The sequence below is a fragment of the Hibiscus syriacus genome, unplaced genomic scaffold, assembly GCF_006381635.1.
Source record: "Hibiscus syriacus cultivar Baekdansim isolate YM2019G1 unplaced genomic scaffold, ASM638163v2 tig00002919_pilon, whole genome shotgun sequence".
Taxonomy (NCBI): Eukaryota; Viridiplantae; Streptophyta; class Magnoliopsida; order Malvales; family Malvaceae; genus Hibiscus; species Hibiscus syriacus.
In genome coordinates, this window is record NW_024061957.1 from 1,473,662 (window position 1) to 1,492,755 (window position 19,094).

Sequence of the window (19,094 nt, forward strand, 5' to 3'; positions counted from 1 at the left end):
CGTTGTTTTTATAAAAACCAGGAAGCTTATTTCTTTATTAATTAAGCCCTCAAACACGACTTGACTGCCCCATATTTCCTTAAGAAACAGATAAGCTTTTCGCAAATCCCATTGTTTTACAACCCACGCGCCGCCGCCGTAGTCTCTGGCGACCAACAGTCGGATCTATCTGTATTCATTTTCGATATTATAACATTAAATTATTCTAAGGCAAAGCTATTTTGTGACGATTGTGTTGACTATTTTGATTAACTGAACATTTTTTTTCCCACTTACACTTTTGGCTTAATGTTCTGGAAGTGGTAACTAAGCCTGTTAATTGTTCTCAAATGTGATTAGAGTAGGGGTGGCAACAAGTCAGATTGAATCGAATTTTTTGTTAATACAATCTGATCTAAAAATATATATCTTTCACTCGAATTTGACCTGATCCAAAAATCATATTTCTTCTACCCGGATCCGATCGGATCTAAAATTTATAGTATGAATCCGATCCGACATGATTTGATATAAAATAAGAACCTAATTAAAAAATTATAAAGATAGGGGATACTATAGCAATTATTCAAAAAAAATTATATGTTAAAAATTATCCTATTACCGTAGGGTTGGATCGGATTGAAGATTTTTCTCCCTCAAACCAACCAAATACAATCTAACCTCACCCTATATAAATTCCACTCGAACTCAAAATTAAAAAAAAAATCAACCATATTAAATCGGAATTATTTATATATTACTTTAGTATCTAAATTTAAATATAGATTTTTAATTATTATATTAAACCTTTTAAAAATGAACAAGTTTAGTTATATGAATCACTTTTGAGAATGATTAAGTTTGAATAATAAAATGATATCACTTTGATAACTATTGTTAAGTTCAAGGACCATTTATATTATTAAATCATTTTTTGTTTAATTTGCTTTTTCATCATATTAAACTATTTAAAATTATCTCCGTCTATTAATTTACTTATTTTTAAATCATATAATTAAAATATCAAATTATATTTGAAGAAACATTTTTGTCAATAAAAATGACCTGTCGAAATAGGATTATAAAATTATAAGATTCAAAAAGAAATATATTCTCAAGTATCGCTTTCCTGAGCAAAATCCAATAATAATTCAGTGGTCAAAGTGACGTTGGTATATTATGGTGGTTGGTGATGTAATCGCTGAGTAATAGGGGATGACCGCCGGCCGGCCGGCCGGGGAAATATTTGTTTAGGGCAACGGTACGGTGCATGAACCAGTGCACGAGTGTAGCTTCCTTGAAGAATGCTAGTACATATAGATTTGCAAGGAGATGAGCTAATCAACCCATTTAGAGAGAAAAAAAAAAAACAAAAGCATTTCAAAATCGAATTTAATTATACCTGCTACGATCCAACACCATTAGAACAGTACTACTTAAGTAGACTGAATATTATAATTAAAAGTGTTATTTAATCGCTCATGAACAGAATGAATCATCAACTTTTAGTTTAAATCCATTCAGCTTATCAGTCTAATTTAACTGTTTCTCAGCATTGCTAGATTGCAGTTTTTCTTTAATATTGTTTTTGATGAATTTGATATATTGATAATACATAAATAAATTTATACGTTATTAGTAGATTATAAAAACATTATCTGTTACCAACAATCGGTTGGTCTAGTGGGACGAGACAATAGGTCCCTTAAGCACGTTCAGGGGTTCGACTCCTGACGTTTGTAAATGGAACAAATTGGGTTGGTAGGGTCGCCCTCGCCTCTGCAGTACTCGAATTAGATTAGTCGGTCAATAGATCGAATATCAGTGATTAATTCAAAAAAAAAAACATTATCCGTTAAATGATATAATAATCATATATAATATTAAATATTTTAAATTATTTTCTCATTTTGTTAACAACATATTTTAATGTTAATTATTAACAAATACAGCCAATACATTAAATACAAAACTGATAACTCTTTAAACAGCGGTGGTGATTGGTGAAGTGGTGGGGGTCGACAGAATTAGTTCAGACCATGTCCTTCAAAAGGGAAATAGCAATAATGGACTTTACAACTGTTTTTTTTTTTTACCTTTTGTTTTGAGCAGGTGATTTGGTGGTTTTGAGCAGGTGATTTGGTGGTTTGTGCGTGCATATTATTAAAGCCCAAATTCTACTTCAAAAGGCTGGCCTTGGTCCAATTAATGTAGTTTGACCAATACACTAAAATGCTTTTTTCAACATAAAAATTAGTTATATAAAAAGATAATCAGGTCACCCCAGATCGAGTCGAATTTTTGTCGATTCAACCTTAGTTTAAAAAATAAAATTTTAGTTATATAAAAAGATAAATTAAAGACTTAATATTAATTAAAAAAATAAAATAAAATAATGTTTTGGTGAAACTGAGCAGAAATAATATCCGCTAAGGTTAGAGCCGGCGAAAGAGAAACTGAGCAGAATAGGGTACGATGCATGTACCATGACAGGATTTGTAGCTGCCCGCTAACACATTAATAAACACAAAAAATGCAAAACATAAACCAATCATTTTACTACACTGCAGTTTTCAGATATAGTTTCGGTCAGCTGCTTTTAATTTTTTTTTAACGTTGAATAAATCCAACTTTTGTTCCTCGTTCGAGGAACGCATCTTTTCCTTTAGCAAAATAACAAATTCCAGGCGTCAAATATGACCCACAGACCCCTTTGTTCTCATTTGGCGGTCCATGTCATATATAAAACCCTATCCTTTAATATTTTGCTTGCCAACCAAGTTTCAAATTCAGATAATGGAAGCATCTCGAGTTGGGAAGAAGGCGATGAACGATGGAGGACTTCAATACAGGGGGATTCGCAGGAGGCCATGGGGAAAGTTTGCGGCGGAGATACGTAATCCGACAAGGAATGGAGCACGACTATGGCTTGGAACGTTCGAGACGGCCGAAGAGGCGGCTAGGGCTTACGACCGGGCCGCTTTCGCTTTCCGAGGTCACTCGGCCATTCTCAACTTCCCGAACGAGTTCCAATGTCAAGATCCACCGCGTTTTGCACTGACTTCGGCTTCTTCATCTTCTTATAATTCAGTTGGCATGGCGAATCACACTAGAGGACGAGGAGGTGAAGTTGTAGAATTTGAGTACTTGGATAACAAGTTGTTAGAGGATCTTCTTGAAACAAAAGGAGAAATGCAGGGCCTGTAGAACGAATTAAATATTTTCGAGTTGAAGTTTATTGTTTTGGATTAATTCAGGGAACAAAAATCCTCTGCCCCCTCTATGTGTTCCTCTTTATGCCCCCTCTAATAACATTTTGACACGTGTTTTTTTTAATTTTTATGGCCACGCACGCATGTAAATTTCTAAAAAAAATTGCTTTCCTTTTAACTTCATCATCTACAATCTCTATTTTATTTACGAATTCCAAAACAAATTAAAAATTTTCAGGTTGATTAATAAAAAAAAAATTCAATTCGCAACAGATTTTAATGTACCCCAACTGATGAATGGTATTCGCAACAAATAAAAATACACGTGTCAAAATATTATTAGTGGAGCACAATGGGCCTAATAAAAATACACAACATTAGTATAAATATTGAGCCCATTAGTAAAATACACGTGTATTTTATTTAAAAATACGAAAATTATAATATAAAAAATATTGAGCACATGTGTATTTTTGACATGTCTCTATATTATAAAAATACACGTGTCAAAATATTATTAGTGGAGCACAATGGGCCTAATAAGATATATGTTTTCCTTTGATATTATATTGAAAAATAAAAATAAGATATATATTTTTTTATAAAAATATTAGGTTATTGAGTTACTTGCTAAGCCCATTAGTTGAGCTTACTTAATGGGCTTTAATTTATGTTATGAAACAGTTAAGAGTGGAGACATGATATTTGTGTTTGACATAACATTTTACTAAAAGAATGTTATGAAATACTACAATTTCTATTACTTCAAAATTTTGTTATAACTTCACTATAAATGTTTATTTATTGTTTTCCTATTTTTTTTTTATAAATTTGAGATAAATATAAGATAATATTTATTTTAAAATTCTCGATCATAATTAACGTTTAAAAATAATAATAAATTTCTTAATCACTAAAATCATTTAGTGTTACATTTTACTAAATTTTTAAATACAATCGAATTATTAAATTTTAATAATTATATTTTGATTTTACACAATGTATAACAATAAAAAAATAGCATATTATAAGGATTAAAAAGTGAACGAGGGTGGGATTGAAGTTAAAGCTGAGGCTATATTATTTCCGGCGACAACCACTACATTGTTGCCGAAGCAAATCAGAGTTAGAAAGAAGAAGACGATGGAAATGGAGGGGAAGATGTTTCAGTCTTTCTTAGTTTCTTTGTTTCCGAAATCCAGAAGTTCGTCTAACAATCTGTCATCCAAGTACTCCAACTCCAGAACTTCATCGTCTTTCCTTCCTTCCACATTTTCTCTCACTGTAGAAGAAGAACCCATTGATGCAGTATAATTAGAAGAAGAAGACGGCGGCGGAGGCGGAGCAGAATTAGCGGTGGTGGTGGGTGAAACCACATGTTCATCTGGGAAGTTGAGAACAGCGGAAGCACCCCTCATCGCAAAAGCAGCTCTATCATAAGCTCGAGCTGCCTCTTCCGCCGAATCAAAAGTCCCCAGCCACAGCCGAGGTCCTCCTAGTCTAGTCGAGTCCCGAATCTCGGCCGCGTATTTCCCCCACGGTCGCCTTCTAACGCCTCTATACCGGGTGCTGGACTCTCCCTCTCCCGATTTCTTCATCTTGTTGTTGTCATCTTCCATGGCGTCGTTCGAGCTTTGAATAAAGAAAACAAGTGGAGTTTGCCATTTATAGCAGGTGCCAAATGCACAGTCATTGGCCCACAGGAAGACAGGCATAAACCCATCCAATTAACGAATGCCAATAAACTTTTGGGGACACAGATTTTGGTGCACCTAATATGAAGGGGTCGTGCAATGTGAAAAAGGGTGAATTTCACTTTTTCTGTGTAAATTTTAAACAATTTGTCTGCAATTGTTTAATCTTATTCTCCTTTATCAATTCGTTATTTAACAACTCCCCTATTTGATTCAACCAGAAAAGTCGGTGTTGATGTCAAATAGATACGCTCCTTGATCATTTGAATTTATCAAGGCTAAAATATACGGCATGTCACTAAATTATGTATTAGGGCATTTTTTTAAGTTATAGATAGTCACTCAACTAAAATATATTTTTAAATGTCATTAATCATTAAAATTAAAATTGATACTAATTTAAAAATATTTTAAGAAATTCAACCCTTTTATATTTAAAAATTATATCAATTTAATCATTTTTATGACATTGTCAAATCAAACATGTTCATTACCAATGATGGTTGGTTCAAGTGGTAAACAGATGCATATCGCTTAAGCAAATCTTGAGCTCGAGACTTGTGTATGCAAAAAATCACTGCCAGGAAACTCATCTACCAAAACCAGATGTATGCCATTAATTGATCTAAATTAGTCCGGATAAAACCCTAAGGGGGTGTTTGGTTCAAGGATTGTGGGATTCCCATGGGATGGGAATCCCACATTCCCATGTTTGGTTGGCCGGGAATCTCATTCCCGATAATGTTTTATTACCAATAGTAGTTTTTTGGGGTATATTACCGGTAATGTCATTATCTCCCTTCCCTTAGGTATTGTAACATTACTGGCATTTTGGACTAAAATGTCCTTAATTTTTTTTTTCAAAAATATTCTTCTTCTATCATTGAATAATAAAAATTCTACGAAGGTTAAATTACAAATTTATCCTTAAATTATTTTAGATTTACAAAAAAAATTATATAATTAAAATTTTATATGAAGTTCAGGGATTAAAAAAAATTTACCCTTTCATTAAACCTTTTTTATATTTTTAATTTTGTAAAAATATTTATATAAATATTATGAATTTTTTAAAGAAAATATATAAATATTTTACAATTTGTAATATTATACAAATATATAATAAGGACAATTTGGTTAAATATACATTCCAATAATTTTTTATTCCTTTAACCAAACACGGTAATCTTACATTCCTGCTAAACCAACCAAACACAAAATACAACATTCCCAGTAATCCTATTCCCTGGTAATCTTTTATTCCCACTGGTAATCTTACATTCCGTGAACCAAACGCACCCTAAGGAATCAGGAGAACGATAAAAAAATATATTTTACCATAAAACAATAATAAATTTATTGTTAAATTGTTATTATTGTGGACACTCAATTTCATTAGGGTTCAAGGCTCAAATTAAATTGAAGGCCCTTGAAGCATATCTATCCGAAAAACTCAAGTGTGTCCAAACTCGAACTTAGTCCAATCAACCTGACTTTAGTGGGTGAGTTTCCTAGTAAGGATTTTCTGCATACTTAAGGACTCGAACTCGAAATCTTGCTTAAGCGATATCAAGCTGTTTACTACTTGAACCAATCACTGCTGGTGATATTTAAGTTATATAATATTTAAGAAAAACACTTATTTTTTTATTATCCAATACACAATTAAGTGGAGTATTTTACGGATTAATTAGGTTGAAAACAACAATGTTATATTATTTTATTGGTAGGAGTTTTGTGTTTGCATAAGCAAGAGTGATGTTAGCAATGAGGTCAGGTCCATTACGTTAGCTTAATCCACCGTCATCTTCATGAAACATTGTGACTCTTACTTACTGGTATTTTCATTAATTAAACCGATAAAAAAAGTAAAAATAATACAGAAACGAAAAGTCTATTTTAATGGGGGGGGGGGGAAACCCAGAGGTGTTGGTGTTATTAGGTGGAATCAGATACCCTGATATCATGGCTATACAATACTTGGATTTATTGTTGACATAAACAGTGGTGGTCCTTCCTTTAATTTATTCTATTTACGTGAACGGTTGATTCGCTAAGCATAGTATTGTGTATTCTTAGATTATTATAATATAGTTGACCCATTCATTAGCAATGATGATCACCCAAGAAATTACCATTACCCTAAACAATTGCCATTGGCAACATGTACTGTTCTAGAAATCAAAATCAAACCATAAAAAAAAGAAGCAAGTCAGGGCTGCTGGGGGGGGGGGGAGAATTGGAAACCATTAATATATATATTAATCTAGCTGAAAGGTAAGGATAGGGAATTCAAGCAAAAGAAACCTTTAATTACAATCTTTGTACCATGAGGGCTATTTTCGAGTTTCTACGTTCAATGCACATGCGTGGCTGCTCTTCCACAATGTTTCCCGCTCAGCATTCTGGAATTGACCAACTTCGTGGGCAAATATTATACATAAAATAAATTCTTCTTGATCGATGTTTAACATATATTCGTATCTCACAATAACTCGAATTCAACTAACATAACGTCTTTAGAAATTGATTTGAAAACTATGATATTAATGTGTTTGAAGGACGTGAATTTCTTAGAAACTCAGCACATTGAAGACCAGAAGTTAGGGAGGAAGAAAGAAACAACAGAAATTATGAGTTATGCATGGATATTTTCTGTTTACGTAAGCAAGAGTGATGTTAGCGGTGAGGTTAGTCCATTACGTTAGATTAATCCAACGTCGTCTTCATAGACATTATGAAGATTCTTAGTTATGGCTTTTCATTAATTAAATCGAGGAAACCGATAATGATAGGATAAAACATATATTACTCGTAGTATTTAGCGAGGTTAGATCCATTCGTCGGAGATATGAATTTCTCAAATTAAAAAAGGAAATGCAGATGAAGCCCCATTTTCGGGGTGATGTCAGATGGCTTACCTAATAATATGATTCGTTCGATATTAGACATAAAGAAAGTGTCATGCTTCGGTATAGTGGGGGGTGAGGTAATGTTGATGGCGTCAACATGCATGGTCATCATGGTTATGTCACTTGATGAGGATCATTCTCAACAATATCTAGAGTAGACCTTCAAAAGAAATGAAGGTAGTAGAGTTTAGAAACAGACACAATTATATGTTTAATGCTGTCATTTTAGAGAATTTATAATTTAGTGTATATAATGTTCTGATTAAAGTCACCTATCTTACATATATAATGTTTCGATTCAAAAAGCATAAAATAATCTAGGCTTCATTTGGGTCAATATTGAATCCGCTGAAAATTCATTATGGCCCATAGAAACTGACAAAAACCGATCTCTGGCCGAAGCACTGATGGAGAATACAAGTAAGAGTTTGCACTCTGCCATAAAAGGAAATGCTAAAGCGTGTCTCACCAGACGTACGTATTATGGTACCAGGATCGGGCGCAAATGCCGTATACATGTGCTGCTCGACATTGGTAAGTTTGATAAATCCATCAATTTCATCCTGTTCATAGCCTCGGCTCGAATTGGGCGGAGTGATTTCATCCCATTTTTCTTCACAAGATTCTTGAACGGCATGGACAGTCTCATTGGTGGAAGGGTAGGCAACACAAATACACAAAACTGTTTAAGAATTCTTAGCAGTGGCAAGCATAGCTCTCTCAGCTGCCAACCTAACTGGTTCATTCAGGAGTTTCAGGTTCCCGGAAAAGTAAACTCTAATACAGTACCGATTCACAACGCTCTCTTCCCTGTTTAACTTCTTCAATCTTGTCCAGCATCAGGTCCATCAAGGATTGAACTTCTTTAGGACTTCGCTTGAAATTGTTGATGCTGAAGGCATAGACTGTTACATACCTCACACCGAGTTCGTAGCAGTAATTTAGCATAAACATGAGAGCTGAATATCCAACTTTATGGCCCGATTCCACCTCTTCGTGTATCTCCAATTCCCATCCATGATGAACGCGATATGATTTGGAACGGGACCGACAGAAAGAACCTAAAAAATGCATTTCCGCAAGAAACTATCTTGCCATACATCTGGATCAGGTTCCCAGTAAGTCCTTCCATTTCAAAACCTTACACAGATTCGATATCTGCAAAACCTGTCAAAATGGAGAAGGAAAGAAACTGAAGTTAGGTTCATAACACAATACATAGGGAAAAATTCGACAATCTGATCAACCAATCATAAAGATACAAAGACCTAATAAATTCTTCAACACACTGAAGCAAACTAAATGGTTTAATTTCGTTGCCACAAGGAAACATCAAAATGCAATGAGAATTTGTCATTGAAGTAGTATCAAAAAGCAGGTATATAATTTCATGGACTCTAACACGAAGGATAAGCACGAAAATGTTTTTGACCAAGTGGAAGGAACATCGAGCATATATAAAAGCAGTTGAGCAAAGGAAAGCAAGGAACCACCTGCAAAGATTATAACCTTTGTGTTTAAAAGCACAAGAACAAGTGCCCAATGCAGCAATGCTTCGAAATCCAGACTTTTCTAGTAATTAGGCAACCACTACTTCACATAATCAATTCTAAAACTTACCAAATCTGATAAACCCACAACTCAAACTAAAAAATACAGCATTTGGTCTAAAACAGAAGGCCTTTTTTCCCCCAATCAAATCGAAAGATATGCAAAAACAATAGATTCCGATTTCAAAAATTCCTACTCATTCAATCATTTTCGAAGCATTAATTTGTTTAACTTGGAATGCTGGATCAGTTTCAGGAAACCCAAGTTATTTTTCTCCCTGTTTCTTTGACTTGCAGGAAGCGGAGAGCTTTGGGAATGGGAGGAGTTAAAGAAAGACCTATACTAAGCCTGTATAAAAGTCAAGAGAATTCCTACTTCCTACTGCTATATGTGGTTATGGGCCTTTGTCAAGCTTCTCTTTTTTCTGCAAGCAGAAGAGCCTGCTTTTTCAATTTAATCAAAATCATTAGTTTAATTTTGATCGACGATCCAAAAACGTAAAATTTATAATTTTATAACGTATGTAATAGAATCTCTCCCCTATATATACATTTATAAAAATTAAATTTTCTATAATCATAGATATTTATTTCATTAATTGAATAATCTAAATCAAATACCATAGATACTTGTTTTAAGAAAAATCTCCTTACTTGATTTTCTCCTAACTCGTTTTTTATCATTTACAATACTAGAAAGCGTTCAGCGTACAACTGAAATGGTCTCCATGGGATTTCAATGGAGGAACAGGAGAGCTGTATGATAATATTAGATATACAATATACTGACACAGAGTGGAGTTAGCATCATATTTCTTACATAAATTATATCAATTAAGCTTGCAATTTAAAATGCTCCATAACGACTTCATTGTTTTCCAAGTTGGGTAAGTAGTGAAGCATGAATTCTTTGAAACCGAAAGCTCTATAAACTGAAGCGTCACTGGTTAGAGATTTCGCGGGCTCTATGATGCTATCATCGGATGGGGAAATGAAGAAGGCAGCCGTTGTTCGAGCAACCCTCGAGTTCGTTACAACCCGATGTTCCACACTCTTCAGCCTGTCGTTACTTACAATCTATGTAATCCAACCATTAAAATATGAATCAGTAAACCATAAATTAACACGATTAAAGAAATAAAAGATGTGTACCTGTAACAGGCTTCCAATGTTGACGATGAAAGCGTTGTGCAAGGGCTCAACACTAATCCATTCACCATTGTTGAAGACTTGGAGCCCTTTCACACCTCCCTGGAGGAGGATGGTAATGATATCAGGATCGCAATGTTTAGATAATCCCAGAGTCAAACTCGGATCAGGACAGGGTGGGTAATGGTTAACTGATAGCATCATAGATTCACTTAATTTATCCCCAAAGTATCCACATTCTAATCCTAACCCTTCAGCAACTAACTCCAGGATCCACGAACCAAGTTTCTTTAACTCAATCGAAAATGTTGCCACAACTTCCCTGCAGAGTTTTTGCACTGAGAAAACGAAGGGAAAGAAAGAATAAAGAAGAAAGAAGAAAGAAGAAAGATCAGGGGTTTTGCTTTTTTACCTGTATCTAATTGGCTTTTGAGGCCAAAGTTTGACGCAGTCTTGTAAATCAGGATGACAAGGGTGTCGCAATTTGTCACGCCAGTGGTGAACCTTTTCCCGAGCATAATTTGCGCTGCTCGTCGAAAGCCTGCATCTATTTGTGGGATCCTCGGAATAAAGCATGGTCTTGTCCTCGGCAGGCATCTCAAAGAACTCCTTGAACACACCCATGCTTTCATTCATCACATCTTCTGGAACTCCATGATTAACAACCTGTTTGCAAAGATCAAAATCAAAGTAGTTATTATAGGTTATGAGAAATTGATAATTGTTCTCGTGTTTTTTACCTGGAAAAATCCATACTCTTCGCCGGCTTTCAGAATCTGGTGAACAACATCGGCTCGATTTTGACGGAGATCGATAACCGGGATGGTTTTGGAAGTAAGAACATTGAGGTTGCCGGGTCTTGTTTCTGGTGGGAATACATAGGATTCAGGCAAAGGTTTGCTTTTTGACCAGATTGAAACAAGCTTATCCATCTCTTGAATGTCTGATATTTTGTTGTTGTTGTTGTGAATTATGATCAATGTGGCGGCAGTAATATGAAGCTTATGCAGCGAAATTAGTAGTCTTGTTTAAGACGCAACTGGGTCACAAAAGTACATTTGGCTTCTTTTGCCTACCCACCCACCCACCCACACCGGAACCTTGACCAAGTAAAGTGATAACTGATAAAGGAATTATCCACTGAGGACCGGGAAGTGTCAAATAAGCTTATGGGCCGATTTGATCAAACTAATATTATTTAACCGAATATTTATTTTTTTAGCACCGTTTGATATATATTTCTCGAAGTGGTATCATTTCGGCTGTGCTGGCAAAGGTGCATCATCGGAGACGCGTTTTACCCGGATTTTCGCTGAGTTGGATGCCACGTGTGGAAGGCGCATCCCCGGGGATGCGCCTTCACGGGATTCTGATGACTAGACTGCCCCGTTGGTATTTTGTTTAATAATAAATATTTTATTTTTATTATTATTATTATTATAAATTAGTAATATATTATGTAAAGTGTTTCGATTATAATGTAAGAATTATCAAATGTATTTTGTTAATGTGTGTTAAAGGTGGAGTGAATTATCTACATTGATAAATTATATAAAATGCAATAACATTAAATTATTAGAAACAAAAACATTCATTTAAATACAATATTAATTACATAAGAGTTAACGGTTATATGATGATAACAGAGCTGAACATTTTTTTCTATTGTGCCCGATGTTTCTACAATGCCCACGTCGTTTTTGCTCTGTTGACTTCTCCCGAATATCCATATCACAATGTATTCTAGTAGATTTTGGACGACCTGAGTCCCTCAATAGCAATGGATCTGGTACAATTGTAAGCCAAGTTTGAATCTCATTTGGGTCTCTTTCGTTTCCTATGGGCGAAAACTCAAATTCATATACCTTGAATACTTGTGAAAGTTGGTATACGGGATCAACATAATTTTTGTAGTCCAAATGCGAATGTGAGCAAGCTGCAATGACATGAGAGCATGGATATTTGAGTGCTTGAAAGAAACCACAATCGCACCACCTCTCTTGCAGATTAACTCTGAAAGAGTTAGCTCCAATCCTTTGCAGCGGACGTGGTATTTCGGTTACACGAAACAATTCACGGGTACGAGAAAAAATTGTAACTAACATCCCATTTGATGCAGCCATTTTTTTCTGTAAATCAACTACTAGTCTTGGATGGTAAATATGGTCGTTTTGCATCCAAGTAAGAGCTTGTCCACCGAGCTTTGCAAAGAGTTGACCCAAACGAAAATAAGTCGTTTTAACCAACGCCGTGACTGGTAAATGACGCGCCCCCTTTAAGGTTGAATTTATTGCTTCAGCCAAGTTTATTGTCATATGACCATAGCGATACCCCCGTCATATGTATTTGTCCACATTTCTTTGCTGATGTTCATAATGTACTCGCACCCCTTCTTATTTTTGCCAAACAGCTCTTGTAGCATCGACTCAAACCTTTGAAGTAAGAGTTCATAACCTAAGCCATTAGGAATATGTAATAGTTAATATAAAGTATAAATAAGTAATAAGAAATTGATAGAAAAATTGAGAAAAAAGTAACATACCTATCCGCACGACTAACTGACGTTCATCGTTCTTCTTGTATTTTCCGTAATAGTTTGCAGCAATATGACGGACACAATAACGATGTTGAACGTGTGGAGGTCTATACATTGTACCCAAAGAGTCCATTGCTGCTTTTATCCCGGCTCCTCGATCTGAAATAATGCATACTCGTTCCCTGGTGACAACATGTAAACGTAAATTTTTAAGGAAAAAACCCAAGACTCAGTGTCTTCTCCTTGAACGAGGGCAAACGCAACAGGAAGAATATTGCGGTTTCCATCTTGGACCACAGCCAATAATAAAACTTGCTTGTATTTCCCATACAAGAAAGTACCATCAATTTGGACAACTGGTTTACAGTACTTGATTACATTAATACACTGAGGGTAAGTCCAAAAGACACGGTAAAATTGGCAGCGATCGCGAACCATTCGATCATTCACGTAATGATGTTGAGTTTCGAACTCAACAATTGTCCCGGGATTAAGTCTTTGCACAACATGAAACCAACTGGGCAGCTCGTTGTAAGAGGAATCCCATTCGCCATGAAGTTTGCAAATAACATTCTGTTTTGCCAACCACGCTTTTTTATATGAGACAGTGTACCCATATATCAACACTGCAATAGCTATATGAGAGCTTTGCTTCACAATGGGCATGATTGCTTGGCAAATAATGTTGGAGTCCAAGTTGGGATGATCCTGATTTATACCTCTTGCACAACATGTATGAGGACCGTTGTATCTGGTTAGTTCCCATAAGTTGTTCTTCATCTTCCTCTTTGATACACGGACCATCCATTGATATCCGTTGTCACGTTGGACGCAGTAGCAGACATATTTCTCCGTGTTAGATCGATCAACTCGGGACTGAACTGAGTTACGAATATTGTAACTCTTTATTGCCATCATTGCTTCCTCCTTCGATGCGAACTCCATTCCTATATGTAAATTACCGTCATTGACTGATGATTGAAGTCCATAGTTGCCAACATCAAGAAGATCTGGAAATTCAGGCTCATACATTGCATCATAATCAGCCTCATACATATGTGCAGGAAGTTCGGCTGGTGTTGTATTTATCGGAACGTCATCCTCGTCATCATCAGAATGTACGTTAAACTGTGGTGAGTCAGGTTCAACGAATAATCCCGTTTCAGCACCATCTGCACCTGGCTCCCGAAGAGGTTCTTTTGATGGAGATGAGGGTTTCTTCGATAATCCAATGTTGAGGTCAAATAAGTTCCCTCTTGCGTGTCTTCCCCTTGAACTTGAGGCCATTGTATCATGTGGGATGTGAATAGACTGCCGTCTCGTTGGCATTTCCATATGTAAGTCGAAAACATTGGCAGATGAATGTCTTCCCCTTGAAGTAGAAGAGACGTTGCCATATGGATTATTGGTAAAGCCACGTGGGTTGAAATCATAAGCAGTTGCAGATGAATGCCTTCCTATTGAACTTGATGGCATAGCATCTGGCGTTGGATCCGCCATTAATGATGTGAAATCATTACAGATCAGTTGTGTCGGGCTATCAACTTGATCAGCTTGATATGCAATTCCAAAGTGATAGGAATATGAGAGACCACGAGTTGCACGAACCTCAATAAAAGTGGCATACATTTCAATAAGAGATTGTGAACTCCCCATATGAGCGTCAACCATCATAGAAATATCATCATCGTTTGAAAGCTGAAATGATGTATACGTGAGCGAAAAAAGTTCAGTAGAAAATCTGTACTGAAGTGAAGATAGTCTTCTCTGGCCTGCTACACGAATCTTTAACGAAATTTTTGTGATTAACTCCTAAATTGTGATGTTTCTCTTCAAGGTTAAGGGGATATAATGATCTGACTCAAAAATAACCCCCTCTTCAGCTTCCTTAATTTCTCCATCATACAAAACAACGGCAGAAAGATGACTCGTTTTTAGAGAATTTGAGAACTTAGAGTGGGAATTTGAGAATTTGAAAGCTTGTGAACTGAAGTTTGTTTTGAAAGTTTATAATACGTTGCATATAATAGTGTCTATAATCGCAGTACTATTCATATGAAGGCGCGTTCCCGAGGGCGCGCCTTCCATTATTTTGTCAGAGAATATGTTATCATTGCCCTATTATGTCACTCATGTCCCTCGGGGACACTATTCATATCAGTACCTATTATTTCTCAGGGGACTTGAAGGCGCGTTCCCGGGGGCGCGCCTTCCATTATTTTGTCAGAGAATATGTTATCATTGCCCTATTATGTCACTCATGTCCCTCGGGGACACTAGATGGATTGTGAAATCAGGTAATTTATAACCAAAATTTAACTTCTTTTGAAAGTTCAGCAAGTTAAGAATAAATTATACATATAGATTAATTTAAGTTCATAACTTAAATTAAACCGTTATGTGAAGTTTGAATAAATTAGATAAAATGTTATGGATAAATTGAATAAATGTGAAGTGATAAGTTGATTGTGACATTGAAATTGTATGGAATGGGCATCGAGATGTTTTTACGAATAAATATGAAGTGATAAGTTGATTTTAATGTATACGTTTTAATATATATGTTAATGATAAAATCATATGTATGGATAAATTTAATTTCAATTTAAGTATTGTGAACTATAATTGGAATATAACTTTTAATTTCGAATACAATTGGAATATTAAGTTGAAATTTAATGTTAAATTTCAAATACTATAATTTATATTTTAATTTTAAATTTCGAATAATATTATTTTTATTTTTATTTTAAATTTTGAATAATATAATTTGTATTTTAAAAACATTTATCAAACATTTAATGTTAAATGTGAATAAAAAATAACATTAAAAATATGTATGTAACAACCATGAAACATTTAAATAACATAACCAAATTACATAAAATTCTGAAATATAACTATTTAAATAACATTAAAATACAACTGGATCACCGATGTCGTCTTTTCGAATGAGTTCCACATGGCGGTGGTTGTCTATTTCATGGAGGATTTCTTCGTGGAACTTGTTCTTCAGTCTCCTCATCTTCACTATCATCATCAGCAGCATTTTCTTCATTTGGTGTAGATGACGCTGAAGGGGCTGAAGGGCCTGTATAAAATAACGACCCTGGAGGAGTGCTAGTAACAATCCCACCGCTCCCCGGGAACTGTGAAAACTGTGGAAACATTGGCATCGATGTATGTGATCCAGATGGAGATTGAGGTGTCTGCGGAGAAGCACCACCAGCCAAATAAGATGCATATGAACCATATGTTGGATCATTAAACATAGTCGTATATGCACCTCCATATGGTATAAAACCCTGCGGGCTAGGCATGTAACCTGGCGGGCTAGGAATGTAACCCTGCGGGCTCGGAATGTAACCCTACGGAGATGGCATATGAACTGGTGGGCTTTGCATATGAAGTGGAGGGCTGGGCATGTACCCCTACGGCATCGACGGATAAGGATGTTGTGGTGGGACTGATGCAGAACCGGTAGCGCCTTCTCTCCGTCCACGCGTCGGGGGACGATGATATTAAGACGGTTGACGTCTTTCTCGGCGCCTAGGAATGTTAACCCCTCGTGCTTCCGCCGAAAATAGAAATGACTTCCCATTTTCATTAAACCAGTCCATATAGTTATCCGTAACCATATGACCAGTTTCAGCGTAATATTGTCGAGGGGCCAACAATGTATATCGGTTCTCCCAAAGCACAATCCAATCTCTGTGTCTCACCACCCAGTTAACCTCTTTCTTTCCTCGTCTATCTATGTTATGCACATCGTCTAAATTCGTAGGTGCTCCAAGAATATATTGCTGAAACTGAAATATAAATATACAATTCAAATAAATAAAATATTCTAATTATATCTAGCATTTTAAATTAAAATATTAATATTTAAACAGATTTAAAAACATACCTCAGACCCAGCTTTTGTATCAATAAGTAAACGAATTTCCTCTAACTCAGTAGGTATACTTTTATGGTTCTTTCTTTTCATCGACCACCTATGAAATATAATATAAACTAAATATCACCATATTTAATTGAAAATATTTAAATCAAAATTTAGTTCGAAAATTACCTCAACAATAAGGGGAATATGTATGGTTCATTCACGATCGGGCATAAGAAAGGCATGCAGAACCACGCCCATGATTGTAGAAGCATGAGATATCCACCGATAGCAGTTTTCTTATATTTTGTCGCCCGTCACATTTCTCTAAAGAGAAATGCCAAAACTGCAGCGCCCCAACTATATCTTCCAGCTTCATCAAAATCGATCAGATGCCGCAACCACATACAATGCACCTGGTTGCGAGATTTTTCGGGCATCAATATTCCTCCAATTATTCGTAGAATATATGCCCGAGCACATGCCTTTGCTTAATCCTCTGAAGCATTTTTATTTAAAACCTCAAAATTAGCTTTCAACCAAGATAAAGATATTCTACCTCCATTAAACTCTGGCGGAGCAGCTTCAAGATAATCAATGCACATTGACTGCCAATCACCATCCGTCATACCACACATCATATTTCCATCGACGGGAAGCCCCAAATGCATAGAGACATCCTCCAATGTAATTGTGGCCTCTCCACATGGAAGGTGAAAAGTGTGTGTCTCGGGCCTCCACCTCTCAATCAGTGCAGAAATTAGGACATGTTCAAGTTTGCAACCGCTAATAATTGTTGCAATATACCCGAACCCGGCAGAAGCCAAATATGGCAAAATACGTTCCAGTGTCGGTATACGTGGATTTTTAATAAAAGTCTCTAAAATAAGATCAGTATCCTAAATAATATACATTATAAAAAATTAAAATTAATATAAATTCATAATAACTTTAAAATAAAAATAAATTTAAATATTAACATTAATTATAAAAAATATTACCATATCACTAAAATGTCTGGAGATATGATCAATATCCAATCGCAACAGCATTTCGTTTTCCATTATAACTGTAGACAAAACAATATAATTAGCACAAAAAAATTAATAATTCTAAATAAATAATAATTATATAAATATTATTTTAATAAAAATAATAATATTTACATAAATATATTAATATAAAATATAATAACTATTTAAAAAAAATACTAACATAAAAATGAATTTCTTACCACTAATAACAAATTTAAAACTCAAATAGTTAGAGAATTTGAGTTGTATAAGAGAGGAAAATATGATTTTGGTGTGAAGAATGAGGGAGGGTTGAGGGAGTTTATATAGGGGAGGAGGAGGTGTAGTTAGAGAAAATGGATGGGGTATTTATGACATTTAATGGAAGGTGCGTCCCCGGGATGCGCCTTTCACACGTGGCATCCAACTCAGCGAAAACACGGGTAAAGCGCGTCCCCGGAGATGCGCCTTTCGCCAGCTCAACCGAAATGGTACCACTTCAAAAAATATATATTAAACGGTGCTAAAAAGATAAATATTCGGTAAATATATGGTCAAATCGCCGTTTTGCTCTCTTTTGCCCATTAAGTCGCTGCTTATGTAAGACTTTCGATTTCCCAACCAGTTTCACTGCCACAGTTTTTTCCAAAAGCATGCATTTGCGCCTTGTCAACTTTGCTTGCACAAGGGTGAACAATATCTTATTTAATCCCAAAAAGTTTAACTGAAATAAGTTCAATTTCTCAAATCCATTTGAGTAAATTTTTTTTTTAATTTGAGCCGGTTTAATTAAAGTATAGTTTAAATCCACCAATTCTATGGTGGATAGGAGATGCGCTTTTACGTAAAACAATACTGGAAATATTCAACAAATCAAATTCAAATCAATTAAAAATTTTAAAGTATAATTTAAATGCGATTAATTAACTATCCTATTATCCCGTGTCACATGATTGACTATGCTGACATCAGATCAAACTGTTTTTACTTAACCCACTTTTATCTTCCCATCATTGCAGTAAAAAGATCGAATATACCTTCCAAAAGTAAATAAGTAAATCAATGGAAGTCTACTGCGGATCTCAACTTTTGAGTATAGTTTTTACCACGTTAAGATGTATGCATTGCTTTTTAAATCACAAATGCTAATCATAATTAGATTCCCC

The 19,094-nt window shown here is 35.3% G+C and overlaps 3 protein-coding genes and 1 pseudogene across 3 annotated transcripts; 1 reads left to right on the forward strand and 3 right to left on the reverse strand.

Annotated features, from left to right (window-relative positions):
• The first annotated feature begins 2,771 nt into the window (after positions 1–2,771).
• On the forward strand, positions 2,772–3,271 carry LOC120163109 (ethylene-responsive transcription factor ERF098-like). The gene has a single exon (XM_039173121.1). The coding sequence runs from the start codon at positions 2,776–2,778 to the stop codon at positions 3,184–3,186; it is 411 nt and encodes a 136-aa protein (XP_039029052.1). The 5' UTR covers positions 2,772–2,775; the 3' UTR covers positions 3,187–3,271.
• A 1,063-nt stretch (positions 3,272–4,334) lies between these two features.
• Positions 4,335–4,940, reverse strand: LOC120163102 (ethylene-responsive transcription factor ERF098-like). The gene has a single exon (XM_039173115.1). It carries the CDS (start codon positions 4,904–4,906, stop codon positions 4,358–4,360), a length of 549 nt encoding a protein of 182 aa, XP_039029046.1. The 5' UTR covers positions 4,907–4,940; the 3' UTR covers positions 4,335–4,357.
• Positions 4,941–8,138: 3,198 nt separating this feature from the next.
• On the reverse strand, positions 8,139–9,459 carry LOC120163719 (annotated as a pseudogene).
• A 606-nt stretch (positions 9,460–10,065) lies between these two features.
• LOC120165670 (protein DMR6-LIKE OXYGENASE 1-like) lies at positions 10,066–11,458 on the reverse strand. Its single transcript, XM_039175145.1, has 4 exons — positions 11,237–11,458; positions 10,909–11,162; positions 10,500–10,818; positions 10,066–10,424 (listed from the first exon to the last, which is right to left on the reverse strand). The coding sequence occupies exons 1-4, from the start codon at positions 11,426–11,428 to the stop codon at positions 10,182–10,184; spliced, it is 1,008 nt and encodes a 335-aa protein (XP_039031076.1). The 5' UTR covers positions 11,429–11,458; the 3' UTR covers positions 10,066–10,181.
• Between the last annotated feature and the right edge of the window lie 7,636 nt (positions 11,459–19,094).